At 45.3% G+C, this 14,292-nt stretch overlaps 2 protein-coding genes across 51 annotated transcripts in view; both read right to left on the reverse strand.

Annotated features, from left to right (window-relative positions):
* Positions 1-357: 357 nt before the first annotated feature.
* Positions 358-11,425, reverse strand: wdr36 (WD repeat domain 36). The gene is made up of 20 exons (XM_050051589.1): positions 11,139-11,425; positions 8,635-8,662; positions 8,432-8,532; positions 8,234-8,351; positions 8,016-8,148; positions 7,857-7,911; positions 7,533-7,665; positions 7,025-7,200; positions 6,052-6,172; positions 5,735-5,800; positions 3,614-3,703; positions 3,389-3,531; positions 3,184-3,301; positions 2,939-3,104; positions 2,227-2,335; positions 2,042-2,121; positions 1,455-1,562; positions 1,062-1,293; positions 684-803; positions 358-511 (listed from the first exon to the last, which is right to left on the reverse strand). The coding sequence occupies exons 1-20, from the start codon at positions 11,283-11,285 to the stop codon at positions 401-403; spliced, it is 2,355 nt and encodes a 784-aa protein (XP_049907546.1). The 5' UTR covers positions 11,286-11,425; the 3' UTR covers positions 358-400.
* A 458-nt stretch (positions 11,426-11,883) lies between these two features.
* Positions 11,884-14,292, reverse strand: part of slc25a46 (solute carrier family 25 member 46) — an 8,577-nt gene continuing 6,168 nt past the window's right edge. For 7 of the 50 annotated variants that reach the window (XM_050051607.1, XM_050051608.1, XM_050051606.1 and 4 more), the window contains one exon: positions 11,884-14,261. The gene's annotated coding sequence lies outside the window, so the exon portion shown is untranslated. The remainder of the gene's footprint in view (positions 14,262-14,292) is intronic. The other 43 variants (XM_050051628.1, XM_050051629.1, XM_050051622.1 and 40 more) reach the window with 36 other exon arrangements.

Raw genomic sequence — 14,292 nt, forward strand, 5'->3', positions numbered from 1 at the left:
AAGGTGTGAACGGAGTCTGGGTGAAGGTGTGAACAGTGTCTGTATGAAGGTGTGAACGGAGTCTGGGTGAAGGTGTGAACAGTGTCTGTACGAAGGTGTGAACAGTGTCTGTACGAAGGTGTGAACAGTGTCTGTATGAAGGTGTGAACGGAGTCTGGGTGAAAGTGTGAACAGTGTATGGGTGAAGGTGTGAACGGCGTCTTCATAACATGAAGAACATGACTTCCTGTCAGTTAATTGTTTTTACAGATGAGAGAAACGCCTAACCCATCAGAGGAACGTTGTCCCGACCCCGGCATGTATTTGAGGGCTTAACGAAAACCACTAGCCACACCCCCTGTCCAATAACTGCACAGCATTACAGCTGTCTCCAGGTGTGATATGGTGCGGACGTTGGTCATCAAAATGAAGGAACCAGCTGAGACTCACATGATCCAGACTGAAGAGCTGACTCCAGAGCACAGCTGAACTCTGACCTCTGACACAACGAACCCCAACTCATCAGCTTTGACTGGAAACAAACAAACTATAATTACGAACAATATTACTGTTGTTGTTGTTGTTGTTGTTGTTCGGTAACGTCTCTACAGGAAGTGACAACACAGATGCCTAACAGCAGGAAAACAGGATTTTAGAAATAAAAGCTCAGCGGGAAAGATAAAAAGACAGAACACGGACTGTACCTGTGTTTCTTGTTCTGTTGCTGGGGGCGACGTAAATCGAGGCGTGAGACCAGGAAGTGTCGGCAGGAAGAACGGAGCGGCAGCCGGAGCAGCAGGGGGCGCCACAGGTTTATTCCTTCTCTACAGACAACACAACACACTCAGCTCCTCAGTGACTGTTGTCAAGGGCAATGTCATACAAACACATTGTTTCTCTGTTTATTGTTTACTAATAAATCATAAACAGCTCACTGATTGCACCAACACACTGTCCTGTTTATAAATAAACAGTGTTGTTTTACATGCTCATATTCTCAGACATGGTGCTGTGTGACCTGACTCCATGAAGCTGGGCGGACTCTCACCTGGCGGCAGACTCTCACCTGGCGGCAGACTTACCTTGATGACGTCCAGGTGCAGCAGACTTTTCCAGCGGGACTCTGGCAGCAGAGACAGAGTCACAAGCTCCGCCCCCAACTGCTCAGCTGACTCATACGCATCATCAGCCTCTTCTAATGCCACCTCCTGTCCCGACTCGTCTGCAGTGACCCCTGGAAGCGTCTCCTCAGCTGGTTGATGGTCAACAGGGAGGGGGCGGAGCCCCACAGGCCCACACAGACTCTTATTGGTCCTGAGGGAGGAGAGCTGCACTGTGATTGGCTGCCGGAATGATCAGCTGACAGTGACTCATCAATAAAGAAATTAAACTGACAACATATCTGATTGGCTACTGTAACAAAACACTGCAATGTGATTGGTCGGGAAAAATCCTAAGAGATGATTGGTTCAGACCAGAGGTAGACGCCCAGGCTGTCAACATGAACAGTCGCCAGGAAGTCTCCAGTTGGCGACAAGGACACGCCCACAGGCGCCATGGCAACCAGGAAACAGTCAACAAGACTGAAAAAAGAAAAACATATAATTATTCCTGTTTATATATAATAATCTCTGGCGTCTGTGTGAAGTTGTGAACGGTGCCTGTGTGAAGGTGTGAACGGCGCCTGTGTGAAGGTGTGAACGGCGCCTGTGTGAAGGTGTGAACGGCGCCTGTGTGAAGCTGTGAACGGCGCCTGTGTGAAGGTGTGAACGGTGCCTGTGTGAAGGTGTGAACAACACATCTGTCCGTCCTGGAAGAGGGATCCCTCCTCAGTTGCTCTTCCTGAGGTTTCTACCGTTTTTTCCCTGTTAAAGGGTTTTTTGGGGAGTTTTTCCTGATCAGCTGTGAGGGTCATAAGGACAGAGGGATGTCGTATGCTGTAAAGCCCTGTGAGGCAAATTGTGATTTGTGATATTGGGCTTTATAAATAAAATTGAATTGATTGGAAATTGAATCTGTGTGGCATGGTAAAAGTAAAAGCAGTGGACTGTTCCATTTTTACCATCCAGAGGGGAGATCCCAGGTACGAATGGTGCAGTCCATCGCCGCGGTAACCAGCCAGCGGCCATCAGGACTGAATGTCTGAGAAAGAAAAAACAAAATGAATGCTGTTAGCAGTCTGTTAGCACTCTAGCTTATTCAACACCTTTAGCAAGATGTTAGCCTAGTTAGCTTTAGTGGACCCACCATGTCGTTAATGTTGCCGTGGTGACCAACAAACTTCCTGACCACCCGTCTGGTTTCTATGTCGACCACCAGTAGCGTGAAGTCATCCAGTGCTAATGCTAACATCCCACTAACATAAAAGAAAGAGAACACTGTTAGCTAACTGTATGTGTAGCTTCATGCTAACGGTTAGCTACCTGTCTCTGTGTAGCTTCGTGATAACTGTTAGCTACCTGTGTCTGTGTAGCTTCATGCTAACTGTTAGCTACCTGTCTCCATGGAGCATCATACCAACTGTTAGCTACCTGTCTCTGCGTAGCTTCGTGCTAAGTGTTAGATACCTGTCTCAGCGTAGATTTATACTGTTAGCTACCTGTCTCTGTGTATCTTTATGCTAACTGTTAGCTACCTGTCCCTGTGTAGCATCGTGCTTACTGTTAGCTGCCTGTCTCTGTGTAGCTTCGTGATAACTGTTAGCTACCTGTCTTTGTGTAGTTTTGTGCTAACTGGTAGCTACCTGTCTCTGTGTAGCTTCATGCTAACGGTTAGCTACCTGTCTCTGTGTAGCTTTGTGCTAACTGTTAGCTACCTGTCTTTGTGTAGTTTTGTGCTAACTGTTAGCTACCTGTCTCTGTGTAGCTTCGTGCTAACTGTTAGCTACCTGTCTTTGTGTAGCTTCGTGCTTACTGTTAGCTACCTGTCTTTGTGTAGCTTCATGATTACTGTTGGCTACCTTTCTCTGTGTAGCATCATGCTGGCTGGCGCAGCATGTAGCTTCAGCTGCTCTTCCTGTTTCCTGCTCTTAAAGTGCCAGAACTTGAGCAGCCAATCAGAGCCTGTGGTGAGAGTCAGCTGGTTCAGGGTATCCGTGGCGAGGCCTCGTACTGCCCCGCTGTGAGCTGGAACAGAAGGGGGCGGGGTTATTGATGGAAGGAGACACAGAATGGACCTATCACAGACAAGAACAGGTGAACACACCTTTCTCCTCATTGCCATAGCAACCACGGTGCAGGCCAGACTGCAGGTTGTAGACGTCGACACGGCCGCACGACGACCCAATCACAGCAAAGTTGCCACAGGAAGTAATGTCGACAGCCTGGAAACAGAGATAGGAAGTCACGTGACCATCAGAGAAAGATGGGGGAGGGGCTTAGAGAAACAAAGGGAGTTAAATTTATGTTACTGTGGCGATACTGGTCCTGCTAGCGGCTGGCGGCTGCAGGTGATGAGCTCCCATGGTGCAGCGCTGGTAGTTCCATGTGGTGGTTGCCAGGCGACCACGGTGACACGCGACAATGCCGTCCCAGTCTGACTGACGAGCGGCAGCTGTCAATCATCAGAGGAGGAAATGGTTAAATGAGATGTTTCCTGTGTGGAGAATGTGATGAGACTGAGTCAGAGTGCCCACCTGAGGAGAACGCTGTGATGGCAGGTAGACGCAGCTCCTCGTAGGACAGCCCCTTCTTCTTCTTCTGCTCCTTCTTCTTGTTGATGGAGCCTGACATACATCATACACACACACACACACACACACACGAGTTGGTTCGTGTTCTCAGCATTTACAAGTGGACCAGATCAAGTGCCTGCACAAGAAAGCTGCTCCTGATTGGTCAGAATCCAGGAAGTAAACAAACCATAGAAGAAGAATAAATGTGACACTTTCTGATGTCACACTGGAGGACCAACTACGCAGGTTGATGTTAGCGCTGCTCATCGAGGCGCCGCTCCAACTAGAAAACAATGTGCTGATGTGTTGGGTGATGAATGTGCAGATTAAGGTCCTGGTCACACAGGAAGTGACTCAGCAGCTCGAGGCGCCATTTTGTTTTAAATCAGAATGAAGCTTTTTGCTCACTGTTGTTGGGACACACCTTGTGTTTCTGCTCTATAGGCGTCTGCCGTCTGAACTCCTCGAGTTGCTAAAACTTCAACTCAGGATAGAGGAGCGCCCCACGTCATCTCCACTTTCTTTCCCCATTGTCAAATGGGATGATTTGAGAGGCGGGGCTTCTGTGGTGGTCATGACAACAAGTTTACAGCTGGTAAACAATGGGAGGAGAAACTGGTGGTAGTGGTTGCTGGATACCCAGAGCTATACGGCCCAATGATAGACAGCAGGTTGTCAAACTGCCCTGAGTCATCCTCATCTCCCCGTCTGTGATGTCACTGCTCTCCTGTCGTCTGTCTAACACGTCTCAGGTAGATAAAAATCAATCAGGTAGCTCCTCCCCCTCTGACCTATAATATGGGAGTTCCACATGGCAGCGTTTTGAGTCCTCTACTTTTCCTCCTTCACATCAGTGACCCTAACGTGTGTCAATATTCTAATTGTTTTCTATGTGTCGATGACACTGTAATGTTTCTGTCTGACCCTGACGTCTTTAATCTGACACATTGTCTGATCTGAACCACAAGAAAAAACAGGATGTATGTATTTCATCCCCCTGAAAAAACAGTATCTATGTCCGACCCTGTCCAGTTTGTCAAAGAAACACAGAAACCTGCAGATGTGTCGGAGTATTCCTCGACACATTCAGAACCTGACAAAGAATCTTAAACAAACTGTACGTCAGTAACAAGATCAGACCACATCAGATCTCACCCTGCTGACACAAACTGACCCCGTCTCCACACATGGTCCCTCACCACCAAGGAAACCACTGAGCCAACAGCAAGACAACACAACAGAACCACAGTAACCCCCATCTGTGGACTCGTCACTGCACTCTGTCATTCTAAGGCCCCAACTTTGAAAACTAAACAAACAATCTAACCATTAACCACCTTCGTGGTCAACGTCGAACGTCGGCCGCGTCCTCTGAAGACGCACCAGTCAAACTGAACAGTCTCTGAAATGGGACAGTCTGGTCTGCGGAGCATTTCCTGGTTGCATCACCAGTTGTTCTCGCCCTAACTTGTGGGCGTCCCTGTTACCTAGCAACCAGCTGTGCTTGAGGAAAGAAGGAGTAAGCTAGTGAGTTAGTTGGTGCTGAATCATGGACCCACAGGTTGGTATTAAATATGTTGATGATGAAGATGATTCACCGCCGTCTGATGTATTTCAGGGTGACGCAGTGTTTTCAGGTAACCATATTAAATTCAGATTGTTTGAGCTGTGAGCTTTTAGCTAACGTAACGTTAGCAACAGTTAAGCGTCAGCCAGTTAACTTCACTTAATATATAATCGTCATCAGTGTGCAATGCATCTTGGGATAGGCTGGGCCACGAAGGATTCATCGGTTACATCCTCCAGAGTCTGGGACACAAGGCTGCATCTGAAGGAGCCTTCGACGTGGGACGGCCTCAGTGGCGCCGATGTGACGCAGTCGGTCTTCAGACGCAGGCGTCGAAGACTGCAGCCCCTTTACTGAGACACCGCCTTAACTTCCTGTCTCACTCAGGAACAGGAAATAAAACTAACCATCCTATTTTACTCCATAAACTCTGATTGGTTGTTACCATGGAAACCAAATCACACAGCGCCTCAGTCTGAGTCTGTGAGCCGAGTGTTTAGTGAGTCTGAACTGACCGTGTCCGAGGTTCTTGTTGAAACGCTCATGGACGGTGGAGAAGGACTGCAGCGTCCCGTCCTGACCTGCAGGGGGCAGAAGACACGTCTGATTAACTCACAGCAGGACACGGAGACAGTCCGCAAAATATTCAGAAAAACCGTATGAGAAACTATCTGATGAAAAAAGTGCTAAAAAAATGTTTGTTTTTATTAATATTTTTTTTTCATAACTGGATGAAATAAATTAACAGTCCTGAAAGCAGGTAAACAAATAAAACAGGTAAACAAATAAAAATGAATCATGTTCTCTGCAGATGATGAACGTGTTTACTGACCAGCACTGAGGATGTTTTTCCCGTCGTTACCGTGGTGACGGATGGTGGTGGGCGGGGCGCTGTGGCCCTGACGACTCCGTAGCAATCTGGCTCCGCCTCCCTCCTGGTCAAATATCCACACCTGAAAAAACACGATAGGTTATCGTTGTGAGAGGAGGAGGAGCTACGCCTTTCACCCCGCACTGGTCTTATGATCCTGTTTAAAGCTCAGGCTTCTGTCGTCACCGCCATCACCTCATGAAGTCACCTGACCTCGCATGTCGTGCAGACGTAGTATTTTGCTGTGATTACATCAGAGTTTCCCCCAGCAGCCGCAGGAGACTATTGTTTGTATAATCTTGAACATATATGGACGTAAAATTAAAACCATAATATCTATAACGTGAATTATTTTTACTGCAGAACGCTGAAGCGTCTGAGCTCCCCGTGATCACACTGGGCGCTCGTAATGATGTCACAGCGGTGCGTCATGTGTGGTGTAAAACTGCACAGTGTTGCCAGAGGACTGAAGGATGAATCCATCACATTTTTTCACTCTGTTCATAACAATAATCATATTTTAAAAACTAAGACACTTCAGATCACTGACAGATATTGTCGAAAGATATTTTCTTTATCTTTCGACATTTAAAAATGTTTTGTGTTTTTATTTTGTAGAATACATAAAAAAATAAATAAAAACTCAGATTTTTTATTGATGTGAGGGTCCTAAGGACAGAGGGATGTTGTATGCTGTAAATCCTCTGAGGCAAATTATGATTTGTGATATTGGGCTTTAGAAAATAAAACTGAATTGAAATGAACTGAATATATTTTATGACCCCATTTTAATACCATCCAGGAAGTGACATCACCACGGCAGACACTGGTTCAGAGAGTTAATAATTAAGTGATCCAAATAAAACACATCTCATCAAAAATAAATCAACAGATGAACATGTGGTGATGACATCACACCTGTCTGATGTTTTACCTTGATGGCATTGTCGGCTCCGTTAGTGACCAATAGCGGCTCTCCGTGCAGGAAGGTTGCGGCGGCGATGGCCGTGCTGTGGGCGTGTCTCTGCTGAGTGATCAGCTGACGACGCTCCAAATCCCAGAATGCAATGTGGCCCTGAGGACTGCCCGACACCAGGATGGGAGGACCGTCTGACACAGAGAAGGACATTATTTCATAAACGGTCATGAAGTCTCCCGGTCAATAAACACTGACAGAAAAACGCAGACTTATTGTAACGTTCCCAGAATGCTGTGGGAGGGTTACTTTAAGGACAACCTGCGGGGAACGTGACACAAATGACCCTGAAAACGTTCTTCCATGTGGTTATTACAACGTTGGGAACGTTTGGTTTATCAAACCCATAGGAACAACGTTCTTACAACGTTGTGGGGGCGGTTACCGAAATAGGAACCTGGAGGGAGCCTGCCAGGAGCATTACGGGAACGTTCTGTGAAGAACCTGTCTCATATTCCACCCTCACCTGTTCTGAAAGCGAGCGAGCTGATTGGTCCCCAGTCCTGCATGAAGCTCATCAGCATCTCGTCCAGTCGGATGTTGTGAATGATGATGCGTCCCGTCGCTGTGCCAACGCCAACCACATCCACAGCGGGACTCTGGGAAATGATGGTTAGAATAAAACAGTGAATAAATCCGATGTTTTCCTTTCGGCAACGTTCAGACGACGTTAACTTTGTTTACAAAAGATTAAAGTTCAGATTTATTCTTTTAGAATTATGAAAAGTTTAAATAAAAACAAACAATAAAAAGAAAACAAACATCAGGCTCGATGAGTGAAGTGACCGACCTGCTGCAGGACTGTGACTCGAGCCGACCAGCCGCCAAACGTGAACAACAACTTACTGAAAACACAAACAGGAAACAGCTGGTTAGAGACGTCAATGACTGATCACAGATCATGTGCTGCAGTCGAGAGGCCCGTTAGCCAGGACGCTAACATGCTAACCTGGTCTTGATGTTCCACAGCTGCAGTGCACCCTGGGAGCTCCCCAGCAGCACTTTGTTCAGGTAGGTGCTGGGGTGCATCATGGCTGACACGTCGAAGGCGGCGAGGTCGAACTGCAGCCGCAGGTAGACGTCTGACGGAGACAGAGAGGCATGATGGGTAACAGGACAGGCAACAGAAAGAAGTAGGTGAGAGTGTGTGAAGCTCCACCCCCTCACCCCCGCTCTGTACGTCCCACACGATGACATCACCGCCGCTGTCGGCTGAGATCAGCTGATCACCCAGAGGAAGCAGCAGACGCACTTCCTGTTTGTGTCCATGGTAACACATCACCACCTGTACAGAGAGTGCAGAGGGTCACGTCAGTGTGGCGTCCTGTCTCTGTCCCCTCTTGTCTGTTCAGAAAGTTTTCTCACCTCTTTGTTCCGGGCGAAGGCGCTGATGAGGCGCCCGGCGGCGGCAAACACCAACATCCTGTCTGCTGCCACACAGCTGATGTCATCTGACAGGCTGTTACCTGAGCAACCACCACATTACATCACAACACAGCAGCCAATCAGAGAGCAGAGCTCTCACCACCATCATCATCACAGTTTGCAAAGGTTTGAAATGTACTCACTGACAGCGACGATCCCCAATCTGTTCACCTGAAACACATCAACACACTGATCAATATGCTGATCGACACACTGATCAACACACTGATCATCACGCTGATCAACACACTGATCATCACGCTGATCAATACGCTGATCAATATGCTGATCAACACGCTGATCAATATGCTGATCAACACGCTGATCAACACGCTGACCAATATGCTGATCAACACGCTGACCAATATGCTGATCAACACGCTGATCAATATGCTGATCAACACGCTGATCAACACGCTGATCAATATGCTGATCAACACGCTGATCAATATGCTGATCAACACGCTGATCAACACGCTGACCAATATGCTGATCAACACGCTGACCAATATGCTGATCAACACGCTGATCAATATGCTGATCAACACGCTGATCAACACGCTGATCAATATGCTGATCAACACGCTGATCAATATGCTGATCAACACGCTGATCAACACGCTGACCAATATGCTGATCAACACGCTGACCAATATGCTGATCAACACGCTGATCAATATGCTGATCAACACGCTGATCAACACGCTGATCAATATGCTGATCAACACGCTGATCAACACACTGATCAATACGCTGATCAACACGCTGATCAATACATTGATGAACACGTTGATCAACACACTGATCATCAAGCTGATCAACACGCTGATCAATACATTGATGAACACGCTGATCAACACACTGATCATCAAGCTGATCAACACGCTGATCAATACATTGATGAACACGCTGATCAACACACTGATCAACACGCTGATCTCAGTGTGACATCAGTGTGACATCAGTGTGACATCAGAGGGCACCATGGGCCTCATGTACAAAGACTTGCGTGGATTTCCTACTGAAACATGGCGTACGCTGAAATCCAGAAAACGTTGTACGCACAAAAACATCCAGATGTATGAATCTGTGCGTACACATGAATCCAAGCACATTTCCTGTGTACATCCCAATCAACATGGAATTGAGCACACATGTTGGAGTACCTGGCCCAAGAGCGCACCACTCTGCCGCCGAGCTGAGCGGCGCGCGAGGGGCCGCATGTCACGACGTCTGCGCGCCGCCAGCCTGCGCTCGAATTGAAATTTTTTTAATTTCACCGCAACGCGCTGTGACGACACCTCGGCGCCGCGCATCCAATAGCAAAGAAGAGCCTGAAGTAGACCCGGAAGAGATAATCATATTGCAAAGATAATATATATATAAGATAATAACATTAAAGACAAAATTAAATTGCAATACTTTTTCAAAACTTGATGATTTTACCTTTCTGTACATTTTGTATACAAATTCATTAAATAACTTTGCTTGTAAATGTCTATTTGCATCACGTTTATTACGGAAAACACATTATTTGATCAATTTACATTGTGCCCCTAAAGTTCTTTGTGTGCTCCTTAAGCCTAATTTATGGTCCTGCGTTAAATCAACGGCGTCGCTACGTCGTAGGGTACGTGGCTACGCAGAAGGCTCGCCGTAGCCCCCGGTGTAGCCTGACGTGCACCTCCCCAAAAATGTAACTACACGTCGAGGCGACGCAGACCCAGCGCAGACCGAGAGGGCTGTGATTGGTTTGCTTGGTAGCAACGCATTTCCAGTTCCGTATTTTCCAGATTGCGCCATTCCCGCCATCTTTAAACATCTTCTGTTGCGATGTAGATGTTGCAGTATTAAGGCTCATTTATGCTCAACGTTCAATACGGATACGGATACAGACGGAGCCATCTGTCCGTGCTCCGCGTTCATTTCTCTGTGACCAGAAAAGCCGGAAGCTAAACAAAGAATCAACGAGAGACGACGATAACCATTCAGGAAAGGAACGCAGCCTCCTAGCGCTCTGGCGGTGAATTGCACTGCGACGAAATGGAGTGACGGAGAAGTTCGAAGGGTTCACGACGGCGTCACGGCAACGACGTAGGTACGCCACAGGACCATAAATCAGGCTTTACCTTTTACCTTTTAGCGTCAAGCCCTGACCTATACATTTGTGTAACTCATACGGGTCAGACAACAGCCTGCTCACAGAGGTTCATGTGTAAATGTTGTGTGTATGGTATTATTTGGTTTGAAATAAATCTTTTGAATTCAAATTTAAACATGGCAGTACATCAAAGGTGTGTTAATTGTTCATGTGTGTCTGATGTGCACATCTCTCTGAGGACTGATTGTTTTCACGTGTATTTATTATAACAGTTTCCCAGCATCACCTCTAAGTGTCGCCAAAGGATCAACAGCTGTAGAAACGTGCGTACGCCAGCCATGAAGGTGGCGTGAGGCAGCGCACATTTCCACGGTCATTTCACTCTTGACAGATTTCAACTTTGCGTGGAAAAGCACGTACGCCACGTTTTTGTGCGTACGCACCCTTTGTACATGAGGCCCCAGGACTTCCTGTCCTGTCCTGTGTCTCATTAATAACAATGTTTACCTGTTTGTCTGTGTAAACAACATAAATAAAGGTTCTTACATTGTACGTGTGGAAACATCTGCCCACCGACGTCACCACGTAAAACTCCCGGTGCTTCTTGTGGTACCGGAGCGCATGCGGTACGTGGTTTGAATAAAGTCCCAGAACCCGGAACCCGGAGAACAAAGAGCTGCCGCCGCCCGGCATGTCCAGTCCGGTTCGGTTCGGTTCGGTACCTGCGGAGGATCAAACACTGAACAAACAACGGCAGAGTTTCACCGGACAGACTGAGCTGAACAGAGACGCACACAACACATGGAGGAGCGCCGAGGAACTGAGTCCGACTGGAAACAACCAGCACCTACACGAAGGTTCCGGAAGACAAGACATTACACACAGACAGGAAACAACCCGCACCAACACGAAGGTTCCGGGAAATCAAAAAGAATTAATATAAATATCAATGTACAGAAACCAAAGGTATACATGTATATGTATATATGTGTGTGTATATTATTTAAAAATAATAATTTCAAAACCACAAGGAAAATAACAATAATTAAATAATGACATAAATGTATTACTAATCAATCTAATATTAACATAATAAAAATCTCTCATAATATGAAACTGCTCTGGATTCACAAAAAGGAAGACGAGGGTGTAAAAGAATAAATAATATACTCATTTGTTATGGTGTAAACATTTTGTTTTGGTGTTCCTGTTATCACCAGTGACATAAAACCTGCACAGTGAGCAGTTTATGGTTCAGTTATTATTCATGACGACTCTGTATACTCAGAACTGAGCAGCTCATTTTATTTCACAGGAAGACAAATTTACAGCAGAGTTCAGATTTGATTTTTCTACAGCACGACAGCAAACGTGACATTTACAACAAAAATACGACAAGTGCAGATTCTGTGATTTAGACTGAAACACTTTGAAGAAGCAGTTTTATTTTCATCCTGAAAAATGTTCACACATTTTGAAAAGTCCATCCATTTATTCTTCACTCCTTTGGTTTGAATATCGATTTAATAAATATCAGTCACAAATAATTTCATCTAAATCTACAGTTATTTTCATACATTTTTATTTTTTACAACTTTATACAAATAAAATGTGGCTCTGTAATTCTGCTGTTGACGATTTATCACTTTTCTCTGTAGGAACGCATCGATATATCAGTGCTGATCAATACATGTGTATATGAGTGCTGATTGATAAACAGCTAGGTGACCAATCAGCTTTCGGTATTTGAACACAAAAAGGATATTGTTGTCAACACAGGGTCATGAGGTCATGCTTTCATACTGTGCTAAGCTAGGCTAACAGTTTCCCCCTGCCTCCAGCCTTTGTGCTAAGCTAAGCTAAACATGACCTGGAGTTTTGCACTGACGGAAATGTGGTGTGAATGTTGTAACTGAGGGCTGAAATGGCACTTACACTGTAACCACTGAAACATCAACTGAACTACAGCTGAGAGGAGCTGAAGTGTGAGTTGTGTGTCAGCTGAGAGGAGCTGACGTGTGAGTTGTGTGTCAGCTGAGAGGAGCTGAAGTGTGAGTTGTGTGTGAGCTGAGAGGAGCTGTGTGTGAGCTGAGAGGAGCTGACGTGTGAGTTGTGTGTGAGCTGAGAGGAGCTGACGTGTGAGTTGTGTGTGAGCTGAGAGGAGCTGACGTGTGAGTCGGCTCCTGGCAGTTGCTAGAGCTTTTCCACTGGTTGCTATGGCCAGTTTAATTCACAAGGAGGATCTCAGAGGAACCTCATGTAGTCCTCACTTCCTGTCTGCAGCACAGAGAAAGTGCACAGCAGACACCTTGTCGTACTGCAACAACATAACGTGTGTTTGGTTTGAACAGTAAAATAAATCAGATAAAGACCTGCCGCCAGTATGTTTGTTTACGGAGACATTAGTGACTACGGTCACTGCGGCAACTGTCCACATAAAAATGGCAGTCACTCTGCCCATTTCTATGGCTGACACACACACACACACGCGCACACACACACACACACACACACACACACACTTCAGACAGGAAACATGAAAACAGTCGCATGAACACAACATCAACGAGAAGATCGTTTTGTGTTGTTTTTGGAAAAATTTAAAGATGTTTCACTGTTTTATAAACTATTATTTTTTCTTATTTTACACCAATTAGCTGTCAGCACGACACACCACCCCGTATCTGCTCTGTTTCTCCTCACAACACACGGGCTGCTGTCGTTACGATGCTCTGACCCATAGGCTGCTCGTCACAACACTCTCGTTACAACGCTCTCAACCACAGCCTACTCTCATTACAACATGTCAGAACAACATGTTATGTCATTACATGTTCTTAACATGCCGTTATAACATGTTATAATGACACATTATAACATGTCATCATAATGTGTTAACGTGTTCAACATGTTATTAACATGTGGATGTTGCATGTCGTAGCTATGCCATGTTATACCCTGTCATTGTGTTGTTATAAGGACATGTTATAACCTGTCATTGTGTCGTTATAAGGACATGTTATAACCTGTCATTGTGTTGTTATAAGGACATGTTACAACCTGTCATTGTGTTGTTATAAGGACATGTTATAACCTGTCATTGTGTTATAAGGACATGTTACAACCTGTCGTTATGTTGTTATAAGGACATGTAATAACCTGTCATTGTGTTCTTATAAGGACATGTTACAACCTGTCATTATGTTGTTATAAGGACACGTTATAACCTGTCATTGTGTTGTTATAAGGACATGTTACAACCTGTCGTTATGTTATTATAAGGACATGTTATAACCTGTCATTGTGTTGTTATAAGGACATGTTATAACCTGTCATTGTGTTGTTATAAGGGCATGTTACAACCTGTTGTTATGTTGTTATAAGGACATGTTACAACCTGTTGTTATGTTGTTATAAGGACATGTTACAACCTGTCATTGTGTTGTTATAAGGACATGTTACAACCTGTCATTATGTTGTTATAAGGACATGTTACAACCCGTCATTGTGTTGTTATAAGGACATGTTATAACCTGTCATTGTGTTGTTATAAGGACATGTTACAACCTGTTGTTATGTTGTTATAAGGACATGTTACAACCTGTTGTTATGTTGTTATAAGGACATGTTACAACCTGTCATTGTGTTGTTATAAGGACATGTTACAACCTGTCATTATGTTATAAGGACATGTTACAAC

This window comes from Epinephelus moara, chromosome 8, assembly GCF_006386435.1.
Source record: "Epinephelus moara isolate mb chromosome 8, YSFRI_EMoa_1.0, whole genome shotgun sequence".
NCBI classification, from domain to species: domain Eukaryota; kingdom Metazoa; phylum Chordata; class Actinopteri; order Perciformes; family Serranidae; genus Epinephelus; species Epinephelus moara.

What these genes read in the sequence shown, in the direction of transcription:
- wdr36 (XM_050051589.1), bottom strand. Translation starts at nt 11,285, where the DNA reads ATGCCGGGCGGCGGCAGCTCTTTGTTCTCCGGGTTCCGGGTTCTGGGA. An exon ending in GTGGGACGTACAGAGCGGGG is followed by an intron (nt 8,149 to 8,233) that starts GTGAGGGGGTGG and finishes TGTCTCCGTCAG; the next exon opens with ACGTCTACCTGCGGCTGCAG. An exon ending in TGCACCTGGACGTCATCAAG is followed by an intron (nt 804 to 1,061) that starts GTAAGTCTGCCG and finishes TGTTGTCTGTAG; the next exon opens with AGAAGGAATAAACCTGTGGC.